Raw genomic sequence first — 21812 nt, 5'->3', positions numbered from 1 at the left:
AACGCAATGGTGAATGGTTTCCAACCCAAAACGGAGGGCGGGGCAAGGAGGCGAAACAGGAAAGGAATTTCTGGTGGCGATTCGCAATCGTTTCATTGTTCCTTCGCCATTCGATTCAAAGATACCGAAACCTCCCAAACCATCCATCCATCCATCTAAACATCTATTCAAGCCATCCAAGCAGGCCCATCTTCATCCACCTGTACTGTGCAGTGCTGCTCGGTGGGGCTGCTAGCATCGCCTACTGCTGCGTGCAAGAGGCAGCTTCTCCTTCAACCGTGGAAATGTAATTCGTCTATCGCTACCGGCAGCGATGGTGACGACGACCAGCGGTGCAGCGGGAGGATTTTTCCGGGCGTGCAGGCCGTGGCTGTGGCCGTTTATGAATGTCTGTATGCTTTTGTGTTTGCGTATGTATGTGTGTGTTGAATAGAGAGGGAAGCTTTGCAAAGAAAAACCCTCCATTGCGCTGGCACGGCCGGGCTGGATTTTTACACAACACAACCTACCCGAACGGAGCTGGACCGTTTCAGCTCAGACATCATCGAAAGCTCCTGGCGAACGGATCGCGTGCGTGTTGCCGGTGCAAGAGTGTAGCGTTTGTGTGAAGTGTGTAAAGTTTCAGAGAGTTTTTTTTATTGTGTATGTAAACTGTGGTCAAAAAGTGGAATTAAATTCGTTTTTTTTGTCGGTGTCGCGATCACCTCCGTAAGCATTGGTGATCGATCGTGCCAGCAATCGTGAGCGTGAGTGAACGTGACGGTTGCGAAAGTGAGTCACCAAACACGAAACATCGCATAAATTGTGTATGTGCATACTAAGTTTGACCAATTTGCGTAATACTGGTGTGTTTTCTTATGGCGAAAAAGAGATCGACCATAGGGGAAAAAACGTGATTGTGTAAAGGAAAATCGTCTGTGTGGCAAACAGTTTAAAGGTTTTGGTGGAAGCTGAAAGTTGTTTCTAGAAGCAAAGTGTTCTGGAATTCAAAGTGCCTGTACGTGCTGGAAAGAAAGCAGGGAAAAAAGCAAAATATTGAAACAAGATCATCTAAACCCCTGAACGCGCTTTAGTCTACGGCGCTCCGCCGCACCCACAGTGATCCGAGAGGAAAGTGATCAGTGAACAGTGAAATTTTACGATCCCGACGAAGAAAGTGATGCGGACCGGTTAGAGTGAGCAACGTCTGGTGGTAGCAAAATTTCCTTTTTTGTGTGTTTTGTTTTTATTTTGCTTTGTTTTCGAAGCCATCGTTTTCATAAGTGAGTGTTGATCGGGGGAGCGGTTATACCGTGCGTTTATAGTCCACACTGGTGAAGTGTAGAAATTACTAAATTAAGCGTTAATTAAAACCCACGAATCTATTTTACCGTAAACGAAAAGGTTCACTCGTGCTCGTGGTTGGTTGATCAGTGTGTGCAAAGGCCAAAGAAAAACAACGAAACGAGTGCTACAGGTCAGCTGGAAAGCAGTACTGCTGCAGGAGTGTCCAAGTTTTCCATCAAACAAGTACGAGCAGTGGGGTCGATTTTCTCTCTCCATCCTATCGGCCGTAGCGCTCAGCAGTTGCGGGGGCAGGTTTCGTGGCGTAAGTGATTTATGTGACAGTTTGTGCGCGTACTGCGTGCACGTTTCGTGTATCGGTTTATGGGTGGTTTTTTGGGGGGAATTGATGCGTTTGTTGTAAAAATTCGTTACAGATGTGTTTTATAATCGTGGTACGAAAAGGAGATTATAAATTGACGATTGCCAAATAATTTTAAGTTTTCTTTATTTATCTGATGTGAAAGATCAAAGAGATGCGATGTAATGCAAAAAAATGTCACGATTTTGCATTGTTTCTGTTTTTTTGGATGATTTTTCCAAGCATGTAACTGAAAAGATGACTTACGAAGTGAGATGATGAGGCGTAAAGCTAGACACATAGAAATATCGCAGTTAAGAAGAACAATTTAATATTAAAATTGTTCATATTGTTGGGCACACTGAGTTCTTTTTTTTTTTTGGAACAATAGATCACTTTCAAAGATTTATCAGTTCAAACTCAACTCATTACAAACAAATTTGTCAGGATTATATCACTGTTAGTTTTTAAGAAACATCTTGGGTTCTGGATCTCCAATAACATTGGAACAATCATAACTGAAAAGTGTGTTTAAGCTGTGTGAGCACGAGCATTTGATCATTTGTGTCATTGAGTCAGGACAAAGAATCTCACAACTATCTACTAATCTCAATCTACTCACAAATTACAAGGAATACCCATAACGTGTTGTTTCTGTGTCTACCTTGACAATAAATTGATATTCGACGTGATCGTGCCATACCTTCTCACCCCAAGTTGATCCTTTGACATCTTCTCTTACCAAAAAAACATAACCAAGAGCTCTGGCGAGCTTGATTCATTCCATGAGTGTGATACTATCGTGTAGTTACACCTACATCCTTCTTCTACTGATATTCCTTCTGGACGTGGCGTCATGGGTTTAATCAGATTTAGATATGGTACATATCTCAGTGCTATATGTGAGTACTTGTACTAATATATACGGTACAATCCTAGATCTAGATCTAGTCCCGAGAGGATTGTTCGATGTGAAATGCTTCAACAGGCTATAGCTCAGGCACTTAAGGTGATACGAAGATCTGTATTTACTTTGAGTCAACATAGTACTTTACTACGCTGAAGTTCAAGCGATCTACAGTAAAGTCTCTCGAGAATATGATGGTCTCCATCGCTCTACAGGCATCCTCGAGAACAGGATGGTTTTAGTAGATATTCTGGATTGTGATTCACATGGGATGTGAAGTTAGTAATTGTAATTCTGAGAAGCCTGGCCAGCATGAACGGAAGTCCCAAAATCTCAATGCGTTACCAAGACCAAGCACGCCTCTCAGTTATTACGCCAAAAATGAATCTTCCTCTCTTCTTTGACCCAACTACCTTCGCCGGCTAAGGTCTTATGACTTTTTGTTACCATAGCAGGATAGTCAGTCCTACGTATGGGAGCACGGTCCATCCGGGACTTGAACCCATGATGACTATGTTGTTAAGTCAGAGTTCTTTATTGCTCTTCGAAACCAATCATTACAACCTACTTTCAATATCTTGTTAGGTAACAGTACAATGTACTTTAAACTTTTCATCAAACAAAAACAGACCTTTTTTCTACATGTATTTTCTCAATATCGCATCCCATCGCATACCTCCCAACGCGCGTGCGACAATTTCTGTAATTTCTAGGGCAGTGGGAAATAAACGACATCACATTTCATGCTCCGATACACTTTTCCGTAGGACATTTTCTTCTGCTTAGTGTCATCAAAGCAGGCGCACACCATAAAACGGCCCTAGCAACTGGCGCACGCGGTTTGCGTACGGGATGACACCGATTCCCGGGAAGGTTTGTTTCGGCAAAAAAGTTCCCCTACCTTCTACCTTTTGCTTCTAGGACTTCTCCAGTGCACGCTATTACGCCGTAGCTATTACGAAGCGTGTCTAATAGTGCAAAGCCCGCTAGTGGCAGATTCCCGTAAGTGGGACCAACTGGAGCACGTGCCTGTGCGCACGCGTGTACGCGCGCACTAGTACGCAGCCTAATGACGCTAAGGTACGGTAATGCTGCTTTTTTTTCGGAACGATTAGCACGATCCAGTTTCGGATGGGGCGCGTGCATGTCGTGCTTTCTTCCAGCCAGCGATAAACACATAAATGGAGTATGACAATAGGAGGCGCGATGGACATTTTGCGCAGCTTTGGGGGGCTGTCGCACAAAGTTGTTGGATAACTTTTTGAACCACTTTTTGTGTTGCTGTTCGTTTGATGGTGAATAAAAGTAATAGTATGTTGCGAAAAAGGTGCCTGAAAGTGGCAGGCTCACTGTGACCCGTTGCTTGCTAAAGCTTCACCTAACCGTGTTCACGCCTGGCCAAACACCTGCGGCACACGGTGGCGTAAACTGCGCTTCAAGAGACGCGCTTCCTCTGGTGACCCGCCATTCGCCCGTCCCCCCAAAAACACACACCAGATTCACTCTCAATGGCAATTGTTTTCTCGTACACGTGCCAGACGCATGAGCCCAGGCTGACAGATTTGTTTTCGTTGCAGTCAGGCTCGACCGTGCTCTTCCCGAATTATGTAGCTCTGTCATTCCCTCTCTCTCTCTCTATCTTCAGACATGCGTCCAAAAATCCCATATCTCTCTCTCTTCCTCTCTCTCTCTGAGTCTAGGTTTTTAATCGCCGTGTCTTACCTCCGCGGCGGGGCATCAATCTAGGTTAGCAATACGCGAATCTACCGGGCGTGAAGGAAGCAAACGAAAACGAACATTGCGCCAAACCCGGTCGCTTTGGCACCGAAACGAGCCCCCTCATGTGCCGGTGGGTTGGGTGCGTAAGTGAGGCGTCTCCCCCGAAGCCGCCAGAAGCAACAGCAGCACACACACACACACACACACACACACACACACACACACCACACACCACACACACACACACACACACCACACACACACACACACACACACACACACACCACACACACACACACCACACACACCACACACACCACACACACCACACACACACACCACACCACACACACACACACACACACACACACACACACACACACCACACACACACCACACACACACACACACACACACACACACCACACACACCACACACACACACACACACACACACACACACACACACACACACACACACACACACACACACACACACACACACACACACACACACACACACACACACACCACACACACACACACACACACACACACACACACACACACACACACACACACACACCGTTCATCGTCGTCGTCTTGGCATCGGAACTGGGAGGCGAATCCTTCGAGCGTGACCGTTTGGTCTAGCGTAGTGGCACGTCGTGGGGCCCGCCGCTGTTTTTCACAGTTGCATCAGTGCTCAACGGAGACTGGGTACGGGTCTGCTCGCTCTCTCACTCACGTTCTCTTTCTCTATGCATGACGGCTGTCAAAACAGTACGGCAAAGCAAAAAGGAAATGTGCATTGTGTGTTGCAGCGGCATCCCCGAAGCGTCGACAAAACGGGTGAAGGGAAAGAAAGGAAAGGCGGTGAATGTAACACATGTTGCGGGGGTGTCTTATTTTGCAATGTTATATGGTTAGAAGGTATGAAAAATGGCGTATGTGAATGGGGTTCGTTTTGTTTTTTGATTAATAATTTTCATAAATATCGGTAGAAACAATAGCTGCAATGCTTGCAGTTTGTTTTATTTGATGTTTTCTTAGGGAAAGAATGAATGCAACGAATTATCCGACGATGCTGAACATTAGATTCCGCCCAACCAATAAATTGTCTTATTTCTCTAGTAGTGTGTAATTCGTAAAGGCCACGGGTAGGTTTCTTGAATGTTTTTCAATTTTTGTTGAATTATTACCAAATCTTTGATATTGGGATGAAATTCAGGACAGTTACACTATTTTACAGCTCAGTTGCTAATGTAAACGGCATTATTCAACAATCCCAAGAGGTTTTTTTCAACAGCCTAGCTATCACAAATAATGACAGCTGTTGAAAAACATCTTGCAAGTTTAGAATAATGCTGAGCACATTGAAAACTGAGCTGGAAACCAGACTATTATGGTTTATATTCTTTATTGAGCTACGGAACCTTCGCCTACCATGGCGAAATTAATTAATTATGGATTATTACTAATTTAATTTAATTTATTTATTTGATTGTTTATTAAATTGTTTATTTATTTGTGTATTTTTTTCTAAAATACCTCAAATTACATTGTTTTCAGAGGATTTGTTTGAAAATTGTCAACTGTGTTTGATCGTTCGAGAAAGAAACAGCTTCAAACAGGGCACAGATCGCGACCTTATCTTCAATCATAATGATACTTTTAATAATTAATTGGGTGTTAATGTTACGGTCAGGTTTAGTGAATGAAAGCGTCCATTTGTATATTCATCCGCTAGCTTAGCTCTGCTCCTCAATCCAGGGTATTAAAAGGCTAATAAGTTCACGTTTGAAATGCCTCGTTTCAATGTTATTAAACACATAACTAAAAAAATGTATACGAATGCTTCGTTTGAACGAATTTCTTGGCAATATCACATGACAAAGTTATGGTTTAGTAAAGCGAATAACTTGGTACTTACTCTATTCTCAGAGGAACACTAACTAATCTTTTGAAGCGATCAAATGCCATGAAACAAGCTCCATGTCATGTTCAAAACGAAAGATAAAATCGCATCCATTTTTAGCACAAACAACGACCGCAAAGCCCTTAGCCCCGTTCCCTCTACCGGCATGCAAATGCCGTACCTCAAACCAACAAAAAAGCAGCATCCCCATTACTGCTTTTTGCGCATTACTGCCACAACTTCGGAACCATGCTTCACTGATTCCTCTTGTGCGGCTGTGCAGATTCCCGCAAAACATAAATAAGCCTGTCTTGTCCGTCCCATCGTATGCCGCCAGTACACGATTGCGGAACTATGCGTCTTAAATCATTTTGAACGACCACACTTGACACCGCGCGCGGCAGAATTGTTTCTACGCGGAGTAAGGGGTAGCAGGTTCGTCGCTTAAAGTCTTTCCCCCGTTTTTGTCCGGTTTCCGAGATTCGGTAAAGACGGTGGAAATGACTACCATCACCACCACCACGACGGCGCAAGCTTTACGCAATCGTTCCCCGAATCTCCGTACCCTTTGCCTGTGGTGCAATGCCAATGGAGTTGTGACGGGTGGAGACGGGTGTAACTTCACTTTCGGCTACTTGACCTTGCCCAACAACGCCGTGGTCGTCACAGTGGTTCAGAGTTTTCACAAAGCGCCACCTGCCACCTGGTGGGTGGCATTCATTGTTCTCGTCTCGTTTTCGCTTCCTCGAGACTAATTTCCGTAACCGAATCCCCGAAGTTGTCGGTGGTCAGAATCCGCGGGTACGTTCCGCTGTTACGAACGTCGGCGGTTCGTCGCTTTGCACCCGCACAAAGCGGGGCCAATTCGTTGCACCTGTTTGGGAGTTACAAAGCGTACATAAACTGGCATCCGACAGGCATAGGGCGAAACTAATTTACCTACCCATTTACAAGAGCGGGCTTTTAAACGCGTAAAACAACGTAACGACAACTTACCTTTAATTCCCAACTCTCAATTGACAGGGTTCGGTGTGCGAGCTGGGCGAAAGTGACGCAAGACGCCGTAAGAAAATGACCTTCCATTCCAACGTGCGCTAACGAATGATCGCTGTCTCCCGCGGTAAGATGTCGTCAGAATCGACGAGCGTACGGTCTTGTAAAGCAAGATCAATGGCGCCCACCCCAAGTGCCACGTGTTGCTACTGGAGAAGGATAAGCTGGATGAGGCAACTGCTCTGCCTGTTGGTGCTGCTGTGCTGCACCGTAAGCACAGTAGTTGGACAGCGTGATACGATCTGTCCACCGCAGGACATAATACTCCCCTGTCGATGCTCCCAGCGGGGCAGCGAGATACAGATATGGTAAGAAGTTAGTCCCAGTTTCACTGTAATTTGTTCTAACGTTTGCTTATTTCACCTTTTATCTCTCTTCAGGTGCTCACATAGCGATCTGCCACGCGTTTTGATGGGCCTGAAAGCCGTCTCCAAGTCAATCGTTCGACCGATCGATGAGCTAATACTGGAGAACAACTTTCTTCCCTCGCTGCCGGGGCGAACCTTCGCTCCACTCAACATACTCCGCCTGATGCTGCGCCACAATGGGCTGGAGCGGCTGTCGAACGGGTGGCTTAACGATCTGGACAAAAGCCTGGTCGAGATCTTCATAGTGGAGCGCAATCTGCGCAGCATACCGGTGGACAGCCTGACGGGGCTGCGCAAGCTCGAAGCGGTCACCATACAGAGCGAAAACTTGAAGCGTCTGCCCGACTTTTCCGGTCTGCCGAAGCTGCGGTACATCAACGTGCAGAGCGGGTCGCTGATTGAGCTCGCCCCGCAGTACTTCCGCGATCTGGCAAGCCTCGAAACGCTGCACGTGACGGGCAGCAGTAGTCTGAACCGGCTGGAGGCGGGCTTGTTCAACGATCTGCCCAAGCTGCAGCTGATCAACCTGTCCGAGAACGGTATCAGCTGGGTGCATCTGCGCACGTTCGTTGGACTGCCGGCGCTAAAGACGCTTCAACTTTCCGGCAACAAGATCACGGATGCGGGCATGATCGGTCGGGCGGTGAAGGACATACACAATCTGCAGGTGCTGCGTATGGATCGGAACATGATATCGAAGCTGAGCGAGGGTAGCTTTGTGGATTTGCCTTTGCTGAAGGAGCTGTACTTGAACGACAACGGCATTACGGAGATCTTCCACGGTGCGTTCCATCGGACGCCCAGCCTGAAGTTGGTGCATCTGGAGAACAACTATCTGCGGCGTGTGCATCCCGAATCGTTCCTGCAGGCGTCGGGCAGCGGCGTCGAGATGATGCATCTGCAGCAGAACGAGATTGGCCGGGTGGAGGAGTTGCGATCGCTGCTGGACGCACTGCCGATGTTGCGGTTTCTCGATCTCAGCCACAACAAGCTGGAAGCGATCCCGTTCGGTGCACTGCGCGGCCACGGGACGCTGGAGCAGCTGTACCTCAACCAGAACCGCATCCGCATGATCGAGCGGGACGCGTTTATGGCGATGCCGGGCTTGCGGGAGCTTCGACTGCAGAACAACTCGCTGCACGATCAGCTACCGATGCCGTTCTGGAATCTGCCCGGGCTGAAGGGAATCGACATATCGTACAACAGCTTCCGCCGGATGGATCCGAATCTGCTGGTGGGAGTACCATCGCTCCGTCGGCTGGACATTAGCGGCAACACACTGTCGGTGATCGATGCCGCAGCCTTCGCCCACACACCGATGCTGGAAACGGTAAACATTTCCTTCAACGAGCTGTCACTCATCCATTCAGCAACGTTCCGTGACTTGAACCACATGTTTGAGCTCGACGCAGGCAACAATAAGCTGCAGGAGTTCATTCCAGGCCTCCCGGTGGCTGTGGAGCGAGTTAATCTGCACGGCAATATGATCACGCAGCTACCTCCACCGACCACCGCCAGCCAGCTTTGGGATTTGCCGAACCTTCGAATGCTGGACATCAGCGCCAACCAGCTGACCCGTCTGCCAAGGGCCGTCTTTAAACCAACGCCGCAGCTACGCGTCCTCAGTCTAGCCCGCAACCAGCTTCAATCGGTGGACGATGGCAGTCTGTCCGGGCTCTCGCGCTTGGAGATACTGAACCTGCAGGACAACCGTGTGCTCGCCCTGCACGAACGCTGCTTCAGCCCGCTGGAAAACCTGCGCGAGCTCAACCTCCAAGGCAACCGGATCGAGGTGCTGGTGGACAATCTGCTCGACAGCAACGCACTGCTCGAACAGTTCGACGCGTCCCGGAACAGCATCGTGGAGATATCGCCGAAAGCATTCCGTAACAGTCGCTCGCTGCAGACGTTGGATCTTTCGTCGAACCAGCTGCGAGAGCTGCCAGAATCGTTGTCCGGGCTGGCCGAGCTCCGGGAGCTGGATGTAAGCTTTAATCAGCTGACGGAACTGTCGCCCAATGTGCTGGTGTCGTGGCGCAATTTGGAAGAGCTGAAGGTGTCCAACAACAAGGTAAACCAGCTACACCAGGGATCGCTGAGGAACTTGCCGCTGCTGCAGTATCTGGATCTTTCGAGCAATGAGTTGACGTTGCTGGAGCATGGGTCGCTGAGAAATTTACCCGAACTGCAAGAGCTTGTGCTGGCGGACAACAAGCTGAGCGAGTTGAAGGAGCGCGTCTTTGAGGATCTTCCCAATTTGCAGGTGCGTTGGGTTTAGAGGAAGTGATCGTTTGGCTATATCTAACTTATTTAAACTCAATCTTCTTCGCAGGCCGTTCATCTGCAACAGAACAACCTGCGATACATCTCCCCGTACAGTTTCTTCCGATCTCCCTCGATCGTGTACCTCAACCTTTCCGCCAATCAATTCCGCAGTCTCGACAGTGTTGGTCTGAGAAGTGTACGGAACTTGGAGGTACTTGACCTTACTGGGAATAGCATACGCAAGATCACACCGAGCCCACTGCGCGGACTGGACTGGTTGGTGGAGCTGAAGCTGGACAATAACAAGATTTGTGGCATCCAGGGTGAACCGTTCGCGACGATGCCACGGTTGCGGGTGCTCAGCATGCGCAACAACCAGATGTCACGCGTGCCGGAGCCGATCTTTCGCAGTTTGCGCACGAACATTGCCATACTGGATGTGGATGGTTAGTAGAATGGAAGTGTGCTGGTCAAATATCTTGCCATTAATGTGTGACTTCCTTTGCCAATATTTCCAGGTAATCCTTTGGATTGTAGTTGCGATATGCTGTGGTACATGGCTTGGCTGCAGGAAAGTCGAAGTCTTTACCCTGGACCGCGCTGTAGGGATGGGAAGATGCTGCTAGACATGCGACTGTCGCGCACTGACTGTCAGTCGGGAGCCAGAACGGCACCATCAGGCCATCAGGGAGATCATCCACTGACGAACGATCATGGCGATGTGTTTGTCCGGGCGCTTGATTACGACGAATGTGCTGGTTCAGAAAACTACGAACTGCCACCCGGCCCCACTCCTCCCTTCCACGCAGGTTCACCATCCCCCGGTGATAGTGACTATTTCTACGACCAGTACGTGGACTACCCGAACGCGCTGAACGATACCCGGCTAGCGAATGGGCAGCGCTTCAACAACACCACCCCGTTCGCGCAAGATCCGCCGCAAGATCGACGGAACTACACCACAAACTTTGTCGACTTCAACAACAATAAGTTCAACCAGTTCCAACGGCCACCGGGAGGCGCTCCACCACCACCACCACCATCCCCTGGGGGCCAAGATTCCGGATCCCCGTTCACCTTCTTCGGGCTGCCCATACCGAGCCTAAACATTGGCAAAATGTTCGGCGGAGCTGCCGGTCGCAACGCAAACAACCGTGCGTCGGGCGGATCCCGCGCCAAGGGACGGGTGCAGGTGTACAAGCAGGGCGAACCGGAACAGAGCACCATCTATCGGGCCGACGGTGGCAAGACGGAGTCCACGGTAACGCTCAAAGCGCCGACCGATCCGCTGGACAAAAACGCGGGCGCTACAAACGAGAACAATCTCTTCTATCGGCCCTTCTTCCAGACATCCTACCGGCAGCCGCCCTCGGTGGACGTCCAGCAGGGTGGCTTTACACCGATGCTACCGGGTGCGGTGGGTGGTTTCACACCCATTACCGATCCGACGCTGAAAGTGATCAATCAAAACTACACACACGAACCGCCGGGCAAGTGGCCGGCCGAGTTTAACGAGCGCGTACCGCTCGTTACCGAACCGACGCGCTATCTGCAGCAGAACAAGTTTGAGGCGACGATTAAACCGTCCCACAACAGTGCGCCGTACTTTGTCGATGGTATAACGCATCACATCCCAGGCAAGCAGGACGTGGCCGCTCCTCCGCCGATGGTTGCGAAGCGTCCCGATGTTAGCGAGAAGCTTAGCAGTGCGGGTGGAAGTAATTCGACCGGCTCGGTGGTGCCCCATTCCGAGATGGAGGAAGAGGACGAAGAAGAAGACGACGAGGGAGAGGCGGTAGAGGAAGATGAGGAAGCGGCCGAAAACGACGAGGACATCGATGGGAAGGTGAAAGCTCAGCCAGGATCGTCACACAACGATCATGAGCTTACCACACGGCTTTCGATCGAGCTGGCCACCCCAACGATCGGATCGACCGTTGGCGGAGGATTTAACAAAGCCTTCACCACGCCCAACCCAATGATCCGTGAGCTGGCCCGCACACCCACCCGTCCCGAGCTGTACGACAGCACCAGCAACACGCCCTCGTCACTGTCCGCGCTGATCGCGCCCGGCCAACCGCACAGACCACCGCCCGGCAAGGGCATGGTCGAGAAAGTGCCGGCACCCGTCTCCTCCACCGTTACACCGTACTTCCCCAACACTACGCCTGGCGCGCCGCACCGGGTAGTGCCGAAAATCGAAACGGACGCCGGTGGTGGCGATCGCCATTTCGGCTCGCCGAACATTATCGATCTGTCCCCGTCCAGCCACCATCATGGCGGTGGGGCGGACAGCGTCAACGAGATCCGCAAGCGGGAGGATATGGATTGGTACTTTGCCAACTACAACCACACGCAGCATTACGATTTCGACGAGCTCGAGATTAATAGCTTCCGCAGTGGGGCCGGTGCGATGGTGCAACGGGGGCTCTTGGTCGCTCCGTTGGCGGTGGCCATCCATACGATTGTGGGGCGAGTGGGACGAATAGTATTTTAGAGTGGGGGATGGGGTATGGTGGTATGGGATCGAAGATTTCGCACCGGAAGCTAGGCTCCGCCAAAGGAATGCACAGTGCATGCAGAGCGCAGGGAATCGCGACAAGGGGTGGGCAATGTTTTAAATCTAACGTTTGGGGAGGGAAATTCGTTTAACGTTCGTTGTTTCGTTAGATTTACGGGCAGCTGGCAGCGGAATGCCGTTTGTTGCCGTTTAGCATTACGTTTGACATTAAATAAATCTATTGTAAAATGTTATCACATCAACCACGTCCGCGCTGATGTTACAAAATGTTGCGCAAAAACCGGCCGAAGGCTTGATTTTCTTGTAGTAGATAATGTTTAGTATTAAATACAATAAATCTCCTTATTGCACATAGAACACACCCAATCTAACGTAACGGATTTTTGTGAAATATAATTTAGACCGAAACGAATAACCGAAAGCACATGTTGAATTATGAACTATTCACCTTGCACCTTGCCGGAACAATCTTTCGGACACACGTAAACAGTTCCACACGTAAACGAAATTACAATTTGCTTATCCTCGAAACACTGCGTGTATTCCACGGTTTTAAACTACAACTTCCTGCCAACAACTTACCAGGACCGGCTTTCACTCACTGCTTTTCCCGTATGATCGCCCGATCCTTTAAGCTTATCACCCACCCGGGATTGAGGCCGTAGAAAATCTGCCGCGGATCTTTGCTCTCCGTCAGCATCGCGTAGTCCGGATCGTCCTCAATCTTTGGCAGCGTGTAGCCATACTTCTGCGCCAGCACCAACCGCTGCTCGCTGATTTGCTCCGGATCCGCCAGATAGCCACGGTTGCGCGCGTCGGTGTAGTACGCGACCGCGTCCTGCGGCGGCAGCATGCGGCGCGGTATCGGTACACCCTTCTCGAACCACTTCTTCGGATTGACCACCGCGTACAGGCTGTGGGGATCGTAGTAGGCGGTCCGGATCACGCCCCCATTGCGCTCGATGGCCGCAATCACCGATTCGGGCGCGTGCTGCACCTCGATGTTGATTTTGGCCTTAAAATCGTCCGCCCCTTCGTCCGTCAGCTGGACGCCGTGATGGAGCAGGTCGGGCCGTACCTCGAACAGGCCCGTGTTGCAGATCGTCGTCAGGTCGATCGGTGCCCGGTGATCCAGCCGGTCCGTGTCGATCAGCTTCTGCAGCTGGTGCAGGCTGACCGGCGGGTACTCGCGCTTGAGGTGGTGCCCCTTGTAGTACGGCTCGTAGCTGAAGCGCATGTAGAACGGTGTGTTGCCCGTTTCGTACCCGAGCCGCATGTAGTTCTGGCGCTGGCCCGAACCCTTGTTTCCGGCGCCATGCTTATCGCCACCGTGTTGGCCGCGGCCGCGCTTTACCTACAAGCAAAAGCATGCGCGGGTTGGCCGTGATGTAGTTTGTTATGGTTATGTAAAGGTACCGGTGGGGGAACGGAGTTCTCCCGGTCTTATCAACTTACGTTTTGCTTCGATTGTGGGTTGTCGCGTATATTTCCGATAGTGACGCGTGGTAGCGTCCTTAGCATCTGCAATGCCTTCTCTGTGGTGTGTTTTACGGACATTTTCACACAGAAACAAGTGAAAAATCGGTACCGAAATTCAACAACACGAGCATTTGTTGTTTCTCCGTCACATCAGGTCGCCTAGTTTGACAGCTCGAGCAGGGTTGGCAGAATATGCAGCGAAAACACATTTTGATTTTACAAACTAAAATTAAAAAATGACCATTTTATCATGATTTAATGGCAAAAAGTGGATTGATTACGAATTTAATCCTATTTTGTATTTTTATAAACTCTAATTTTGTCATTGTTTATAAAACACAAATCGATAACGTTGAATAAAAATAATGTGCTACCCTGTGCGAACGTTACGCAGGCTGTCACTTGGAACACCTGTCAGTGGGTTGCGATGGTCCTGCTTTCATAACAATAACAAAGCACCATGAAAGCTCGTGTACAAAAGAACTGCAAGATAAAAATCTATTTTTAGTGACTCAACCTCAAGAATACGGAAGCGATGTATCTTTAAGGGCGCTGTAGCCATTTCGTTTCCATTTCGTCAACATGAGATTCCACATCTAGTCCGAGGAAAAGCTGTGAACCCGCACCTGCCCCATCGCAAAGCAAAACAAAACCCGCCCCCCCCTCCACACACACACAATGGCTGCCACCGAGCTGGTGTCCATTTACTGTGACCTGAGCGAGGAAGGCAAGCTGTCGATAGTGCACCCGGAAGGGTACGAGCCAGCCTGCGGCGTCAAACTGCGCGTCCTTGGCGAAACGCACATCCTGCTCGACGCGAACGGGGTGCTGCTGCAGGGGGTGCACCGCGCCACGGACAAAACCGTCGAGCTGCGCTGCCTCGAGCGGGACGTGACCGACTTCGACACCGAGGGAAATTGGATATTCTGCATCAAGGCGGACAGCGGCACGGTGCATCGCAGCCGGAACGGGTCGCTCGACGAGTGGACGCACCTGTTCCCCGATCGCGATGGGTTCGCGCGGGTGTGCTGCAACAACAACGGCATCCTGCTGCTCGCAGGCGACGGCCGGCTGTACGTGCAGGGCGATTTCGGAACCGTGTTCAACTGCGACCAGCTGACGGAGGTGCACGAGGTGAGGCAGGACTGCGTGCAGCAGCTGGCGGCGGGTATCGATTTCGCTATCGTGTCGCTGCAAAGACGCACCAAGGTGTACAGTTCCATCAAGAAGGATATATTGTTCGATCAGAGTGCACTGGATGAGAAAAACTTTGCCGTGTACGGCGATTGGCGCAACCTGTTCGAGCATTTCAACATTCAGCCGTACCGGCGCCGGGATTCGTACGAAATCTCCGCCACGCTGGAGGAGCTGTCGATCTACGGCCACATGCTGCACCAGACGGGTGTCGCTAGCTTCGGCAAGGTGAACAAAGGTAAGACAGTCTGCGCTAATGTAGCACAACGCTTATGGGGACATAATTGCCGCCCACTACTTCTGCTCCTGGCCGCCCGGTTTGGTGGAGCTTGCCGCTGCTCCATCGGTGGTCGTTTTGAGCTTGGCCAGCTGTTCGCGCTGCTGCTTGTAGAAGTATTCCTCCTCGTGGGCCGCTTCCATCTTGCCGAACGATCCGCCGGCCTCGCGAATCGAGCCACCGCCGCCACCTCCCTTACCGGCACCGCTGCCCATCTCACCGACCTGACTCATTTTGGCTAATCTGTAAAGAGGGTCGGCAAAAAAGCGGGTACAAGGTACAGCAACCGGGTGGGGAAAGTTTCTTACGTAACCATGGTAGCGTTCGTTTTGCTGCGGGTGTTATCTGATAAAACCAAATTCCCCCCGACGCTTACCTCAAACACGAAGGGTAGAGACGTGCGAAACGGTGCTGCAGTGCGAACATGAAGAAAAAGTTATCAAACGTGGTGTGTGTGTGTGTGAATCGAAACACGGAACACCCCCCTTGTCAAAGATGTTGCTTTGTGCGGCTGGTTCCCGGGTTTTCACTGCGCCTGTTGACAGCGTGCCGATTGCTTTCAATTGCGTTCTACTCTTGCGCGCACCGCACACGGAAGAGATGGGAGAAAAATGTGCAATAGAGTTTATAAGGTTGGTTCGTTTTCTGACGAACGCGGCGATGCAGTTTGCACTTTAAAATCTTTTTTTAGTTCCACCCTTGCGTTGTGCGCGTAAATCCGATGGTGCGTGTTCGGCTGGTTTGTTTTTAACACACGCGACAGTGAAATGAACGCAGCGTGAACTTTGTTGTGGTTCATCCGGTTGATCCGAAGTAGTGTTGGGTAAATCTGATTCAGATTCATCGGAATGAATATCGAGAATGATTCAATGAATCTTTATCTCGATTGGAAAGATTCATGTATTTCGAAAGATCAATGTGTTTTGAAAGATTCATAAATCTCAAATAATTCAATCTCGAAGGATGAATGAATCTCATGGGATTCATAAATCTCTAAACATTCCTAGAGCTTGAGCTTTTTTTTCTTTTTCTTATCGGCGTAACAACTTACGTGGTCACGCCAGCCTATACAGGCTTTCGAGACATCTTGGCAGGAACCACGCAGCCTGATAGTTTTTTGCTACGAGAAGATGGTCCATGCGAGGCTTGAACTCACGACGGGCATGTTTTAGGTGGGATTGGCCAAATTCAATCATTTGATAATCATATATCTCTAAAGATACATTAATCCCTGGAGATTATGAAATCTATGAAATCTTTCAAGATACATGAGCAGATTCAGGAATCTTTAAAAGAATCTATGAAAATTTCGAGATTTGAATCACTTATCACTGCAGATTCATAGCAATGAATCTGAACGAAAGAATCATGAAACCCAACACTAATCCGAAGTGCATCATGAACGTGGAGCGGTCGTGGGATTCATTCAAAATATATCATTTAAATTAAATTTAACTTTTAAATAAGCTTATAAATAATTTCCATCATTGCTTACCAACTTACTTGTCTCCCCATCTCTTTGTAGGACAACTGGGTACGGGCGATCACATAAGGCGCGATAAGATTCATCAGCTGAACGTAAACAACGTGGCAAAAATTGCCTCCGGTTGTGACTACTCCTCCGCCCTCACCATCGACGGTCAGCTGTTCTTCTGGGGCGACATGAACAAAAACCAAGCCATCAGCTGGAAGCTGGGCAATGCGGGCAACACCAGCACGCCGACCGTGTGCAACCGCTTCAAGCACGTGCTGGACGTGTGCAGTGGCAACTTTCAAACCTACGTGCTAACGAACGATCTCAAGCTGTACGATATTAAAGCTTCCTCCGAGGAGGCGTGGCTCAGCTACAAAGTGGCGGGTCCGGAGCTGCACCGAGGCCGCGAACCCGGCGAACACATTCCGTTCCTGCTGGCGAGCGACAGTTTGCTGCTGGTCAACCATCTGCCCGTCCGGCAGGATGTGCTGAAGCTGTACAGCAAAGAGCAGGCGACACTGCAAGCGCTTTTAAAGCACGTCAAAGAGATAAACGCAAAAAACGGTACGAAACCCCGAGGCACGGTAGTACAGGGGGATGCGACCGTGTCGGCAAAGTATTACTACCGGCTGTGCACTACACTGTTTTATCTGCTGCTGCTCAGAATGCAGTCCTTCCGCACATTCCTGGTCAGTCAGGACACGAGCCGGCTGGTGTCGATCGTCCTGCACGACGAGATCTATCTGCTGTACCAACGGCTCCTGCAGTGCTTTTGCGACAACGAGTGTCTCAGCCTAATGACGGGCACGGATCGGGAGATTTTGCAAATTTACCTCGACAACGTGCAGGTGCAGATCGATCTGGCGGAGCTGCTGATCACAAACGAGGCGGAGAAAACGCTCGACGAAGCGACGGAAGCGGCCCTCCTTTCGATCAAATCCGAATGGCTGCGGTTCCTGAACGAGGAGGTGAGCGAAAAGACGGGCAACGTGACGAAGCAAACCAAAGACTTCTGGCAGCGGGAAGAGAACGCCAAGTGGTTGCCGTTGCGCGACCCTCAGCGGCGCATCATACTCGACTCGAGCGACGTTCCGCTCAAGCTGCTGGACGTGAACATATTCTCCTCCTCGCCGCGTTTCGTGCTGTTTAGCGACGTGTTCTGCTATCTGTCCGGCGTGCAGGTAGTGCAGTACCCGCTCAACCTGGTCTGGATCACGACGGAGGTGAGCGAATTGCACCGCAGCCGGTACAAGGAGAAGCACCGGTTCATGATCACGATCGTGACGCCGGAGGAGACGCTCCGCTGCCACACGCTCAACGTGGCCGACAAGATGCGCTGGCTGGGCGTGCTGAAGGCGCAGGTGTTGCAGTGCCTGGACAAGCAGGCGCACGACAAGCAGCCGCTCTATCGGTGCGCGAAGTACACGTACAGCGATCGGTACGAGCGGCTCGCCGGCGCACGGTACGAGGGCATGTGGATGATCGGGCAGATGGATGGCATCGGCACGCTGGCCAGTGCCGATCGGTCGTACAGTGGGGAGTTCTATCACGGCAGCATTACGGGCTACGGGTGCATGAACCGTACCGTGTTCGGAATCTCGACCATTTATGAAGGTAAGTGCACGCAATCGTGTTTAGTCTTTCGTACGAATAAAATCTTTTTTTTTTGCAGGTGAATTCGTGAACGGCAAATACGACGGGTACGGGCGGCTCAAAACGACAAGCAATCGCTCCACGCACTACTTCCGCTACCAGGGCTACTTCAAGGCGGACAAGTACAACGGGTTCGGGACGCTCACGACCAGCGCCTACCAGTACAACGGGGACTTTGTGAACGATCAAAAGGAGGGCTTCGGCGTGATCGAGGACAGCCTGAACGGTGTCAAGTACATCGGCATGTTTATGGGCGACAAGAAGCACGGCAACGGCATACTGGTGACGACGAACGGCACGTACTATGCGGGCTTCTTCGCCAACGACATACTGACTCATTCGGCGGGCGGGCTAGCCATCTTTCCGAGCGGCATCTACTACAGGGGCGAGCTGACGATCGAGGGCCCGTTCGGGAAGGGCGTGTTTTACTATCCCGAGCGCGAGATCGAGGCGGACCAGTTTGAGCTGGACGACTCGAACACGAAGATGGCGGGCCACACGATGACGGGCATGTTCGGCGGCACGTGGTCCGGCGTGAAGATTAGCAGCGCGACGATGGCGATGGAACAGACCTTCAACAAGGTGCCGATGTAAGCGTAGCGGGGTGCGGTGTAGCATTTTGCGGTGATTTAATGCGATTTTTTGTTTGTTGTTGTTCCTTTCAGGCTGGATCTTAAAATCAACGCCGAGCGAAAGTGGTCCTCGATCTTTGCCTGCTTTCACGAGACGCTGTTCGGGACGAGCGACATCGTCGCGATTCGCCGCATGGACATCAAGAAGGTGTGGAACCGGGTCGCCATCTTTGTGAGCCGCGCGAAACGAAAAGAGCAGTTGAAAGCGAACAGCTTTGCCGTCGCCTCGTCGGGCGAGCTGGACGATCGTGCTGCGGCCCTGATCTGCCAGGCCGGCTATCAGCTGCAACACGCATCGACCGTTTCGTTACGCTCGAGCCTTTCCGATTCGCGGCTGTCGCTGCATAATGGGGCGCAGGGCGCCTCGCCGGGCGGACCATCGCCCCCGATCGCGCCGGACGCCATATCGGTGCAAAGCTTCTCGTCCGTCGCGTCCCGTGGCGAGGAGGACGAGTTTATGCTCAACCCCTCGGGGTACGGGGGGCGGGTGCGCAACTCGTCCCCGTTTCGTGATCTCGACTTCATTCCCAACTTCTGCATTGCGGCGGTGGATCGGGACGGGCTGGAGCTGCTGCGCAACTACCTCACCGATGCGTTCCAGTGCGCTTACCATCCGCTGCACGGGCTGTTCGAGAAGCTGTCGAACTGTTTCTACTCCACGTACAGCTGCTGGAAGTACACGCCGCACTCGATCCTGTGCGAGCCGGCCATGAACGAGTGGATCTCGATCGTGAGCCGGATCTACACGCTGGTGCTGACGGTTATGTTTCCCGCCCTGCCGAAGGATTCCATCATGATTGAAGAGTAGGGAGTTACATTGGTGGGAGGAAGTGCTGGTGAGCAGGCAATGATTAACGATCGTTTGTAATTGCATTTGTTTTTGCAGCGAGCTCGTGTCCTACCAAAGCCTGCTGTACCCGATACTCATGACGCAGGGCATATACTCGGCCCTGTTCGTGCTGTACGCGAGCAAGTGCAGCAAGAACGATGAAATCTACCGCCAGCGGATATTAATATGCATGAAAAAGACTGATGAAAATTTGATTCAGCTGCTCGACATCAATCGGTAGGAGTTTTCTATTTAAATTGCAAAAATCCAACAGCCATTCACTACCTTACTTGCGATCTTGCAGCAATCTAGTACCTATTATCAAGCACGAAAAGTATCAGCAAGCAATCGAAAGTTTGAACCGCTTCCGGGAGAAGTGTTGCCCGAGCGAGATGATCAAGCATATCAACGACGCGTTTACGCTGGTCGACCAGGCGTGCAAGGAGCAAGGTAAGTGCCTTCCACCGTTCGTCCTTCAATCGCGTTGCTTTGAGTGTCACATACCATTTTTGCTTTCCTTCCCTAGAAGTGCGGATGGATGTGGCGGCGGACAACCTGCTCGAGCTGATCATATGGCTCATCATCAAGGCGGACCTGCCGCAGCTCGGCGCCGAAATCAGCCTGCTCGAGGACCTGATGCAGAACGACTACGGCGTGAGCTACCGGAACACGCAGAACGACTACTGTCTGATCACGCTCAAGGCGTCCTATCAGCACATCATTAGCAACAACTTCTTCGTGAACAAAACGTTCGATCCGACCGGCACCGGAGCGTAATCAGTCAGTAAAGCCGTCGTAGAAGTTTCGCATTTCAAAACCCCGTGTTCGTAGCTTTACAGTCAGGCCCAGTGCCAGTTTGAGAGGGTGTTAGAAAGTGTAGTTCTGTTCTGTTATTCCAATTTCAAAAATATATATATTTAATTAGCAAACGGTCCTCACCTACGGACGGTATCGTTTAAAAAAGCAGTTTAACGGGTTTTTTTGTTCGATACTTCATTGAATTTAAATTGTAACTTAATGTTCATTTTATGCTTAGCTAATCTGGACCAGCGGGGAAAAACAACCGCTTTGCTTTGTTTATGTAAACTTTGCCTTTACTTTACTTCGCCCCGTTCCACCAGTCGACTGCCCGGTAATAAATTAAGCAAATTACCCCCGGCCGGCACATCAAATTATGCTTCGCTAGCTGTAACCGCAATGATAACGATAATGATGCTCTTGATAATGGGCGGCAATGACATGACAACGCTTCCGCCATCCGCCTGCTGTGCTGTTGTTGCGCGTGATGTCACGGCCAAATCTACGGCGCCGCGTGTGACCGCGCGCGCGCTCTCGGGCACATGTTTTTGGGAAGGCTCAGTCATTCCAGGCCGCGCAAAAACGCGCCTCCGGCAGTGGGGGGGGGGGCATTATTTATGCAGGAATGTATGTTCCTGCCCCTCGCCCCATTTGTTAGTGGAATGTGGTGTGAAATGCCCGGTACGGAAAGCGATCGGAGCGCAAATGTGGAGCGTAAAGATGTGCGGTGCCGAGCTCGTTTGGCGTTGATTTGAAATTATGATCGAAAACCGTTCGGGATGATTAATGGCGCGAGATGGCGTTTGGCGAAATGGGTGGGAAGGAAATGGAACATCCCCTTGCCCGGGCGGGACAGTGCAGATGAATGGCCACATCCATCGCGAGCATGCATTAGAACGAAGTGCATTAAACGGGAGGAGACGGATCGCTTTATACCATTTTTTTTTTCTTTATTTAAATTCTTTTCCGTGCGTTCCCGCGTCTTGCCATCTTCTAACAGCTTCCTTTCGTCAACCGTGCATTAAATAATTACGAAAATTACACATCTTCTCTGCACAAACACACAAACACACACACAGACGGAAGGCTCCAACATCAGCG

General features: G+C 50.6%; 4 protein-coding genes across 5 annotated transcripts; 2 read left to right on the top strand and 2 right to left on the bottom strand.

Moving 5' to 3' along the window:
• The first annotated feature begins 351 nt into the window (after positions 1-351).
• On the top strand, positions 352-12756 carry LOC121598929 (protein artichoke). 2 transcript variants are annotated; one of them, XM_041926304.1, is made up of 6 exons: positions 352-1262; positions 1384-1588; positions 7192-7529; positions 7602-9852; positions 9922-10300; positions 10373-12756. In XM_041926304.1, exons 3-6 carry the CDS (start codon positions 7270-7272, stop codon positions 12349-12351), a joined length of 4869 nt encoding a protein of 1622 aa, XP_041782238.1. In that variant the 5' UTR covers positions 352-1262; positions 1384-1588; positions 7192-7269; the 3' UTR covers positions 12352-12756. The 2 variants fall into 2 exon arrangements, with proteins under 2 accessions (XP_041782238.1, XP_041782237.1); XM_041926303.1 differs by having other exon boundaries at positions 352-1588.
• A 138-nt stretch (positions 12757-12894) lies between these two features.
• LOC121598931 (39S ribosomal protein L15, mitochondrial) lies at positions 12895-14039 on the bottom strand. Its single transcript, XM_041926307.1, has 2 exons — positions 13831-14039; positions 12895-13729 (listed from the first exon to the last, which is right to left on the bottom strand). The coding sequence occupies exons 1-2, from the start codon at positions 13930-13932 to the stop codon at positions 12974-12976; spliced, it is 858 nt and encodes a 285-aa protein (XP_041782241.1). The 5' UTR covers positions 13933-14039; the 3' UTR covers positions 12895-12973.
• Positions 14040-14284: 245 nt separating this feature from the next.
• On the top strand, positions 14285-20879 carry LOC121598930 (alsin homolog). The gene is made up of 7 exons (XM_041926306.1): positions 14285-15286; positions 16851-18413; positions 18472-19042; positions 19118-19888; positions 19971-20150; positions 20218-20363; positions 20440-20879. Exons 1-7 carry the CDS (start codon positions 14533-14535, stop codon positions 20688-20690), a joined length of 4236 nt encoding a protein of 1411 aa, XP_041782240.1. The 5' UTR covers positions 14285-14532; the 3' UTR covers positions 20691-20879.
• Positions 15067-16087, bottom strand: LOC121598932 (ATPase inhibitor A, mitochondrial). Its single transcript, XM_041926308.1, has 2 exons — positions 15702-16087; positions 15067-15568 (listed from the first exon to the last, which is right to left on the bottom strand). Exons 1-2 carry the CDS (start codon positions 15749-15751, stop codon positions 15343-15345), a joined length of 276 nt encoding a protein of 91 aa, XP_041782242.1. The 5' UTR covers positions 15752-16087; the 3' UTR covers positions 15067-15342.
• Positions 20880-21812: the final 933 nt, after the last annotated feature.

This window comes from Anopheles merus, chromosome 3L, assembly GCF_017562075.2.
Source record: "Anopheles merus strain MAF chromosome 3L, AmerM5.1, whole genome shotgun sequence".
Taxonomy (NCBI): domain Eukaryota; kingdom Metazoa; phylum Arthropoda; class Insecta; order Diptera; family Culicidae; genus Anopheles; species Anopheles merus.
Note: the sequence above shows the minus strand (reverse complement) of the source record. Positions and strands in the feature narration are given on the sequence as shown.

What these genes read in the sequence shown, in the direction of transcription:
- LOC121598931 (XM_041926307.1), bottom strand. Translation starts at nt 13,932, where the DNA reads ATGTCCGTAAAACACACCACAGAGAAGGCATTGCAGATGCTAAGGACG. An exon ending in ACCCACAATCGAAGCAAAAC is followed by an intron (nt 13,730 to 13,830) that starts GTAAGTTGATAA and finishes TTTTGCTTGTAG; the next exon opens with GTAAAGCGCGGCCGCGGCCA.
- LOC121598930 (XM_041926306.1), top strand. Translation starts at nt 14,533, where the DNA reads ATGGCTGCCACCGAGCTGGTGTCCATTTACTGTGACCTGAGCGAGGAA. An exon ending in CAGCTGCTCGACATCAATCG is followed by an intron (nt 20,151 to 20,217) that starts GTAGGAGTTTTC and finishes GCGATCTTGCAG; the next exon opens with CAATCTAGTACCTATTATCA. An exon ending in CCAGGCGTGCAAGGAGCAAG is followed by an intron (nt 20,364 to 20,439) that starts GTAAGTGCCTTC and finishes TTCCTTCCCTAG; the next exon opens with AAGTGCGGATGGATGTGGCG.
- LOC121598929 (XM_041926304.1), top strand. Translation starts at nt 7,270, where the DNA reads ATGATCGCTGTCTCCCGCGGTAAGATGTCGTCAGAATCGACGAGCGTA. An exon ending in AGGATCTTCCCAATTTGCAG is followed by an intron (nt 9,853 to 9,921) that starts GTGCGTTGGGTT and finishes TCTTCTTCGCAG; the next exon opens with GCCGTTCATCTGCAACAGAA. An exon ending in TGCCATACTGGATGTGGATG is followed by an intron (nt 10,301 to 10,372) that starts GTTAGTAGAATG and finishes CAATATTTCCAG; the next exon opens with GTAATCCTTTGGATTGTAGT.
- LOC121598932 (XM_041926308.1), bottom strand. Translation starts at nt 15,751, where the DNA reads ATGTTCGCACTGCAGCACCGTTTCGCACGTCTCTACCCTTCGTGTTTG. An exon ending in CTCTACCCTTCGTGTTTGAG is followed by an intron (nt 15,569 to 15,701) that starts GTAAGCGTCGGG and finishes CCCTCTTTACAG; the next exon opens with ATTAGCCAAAATGAGTCAGG.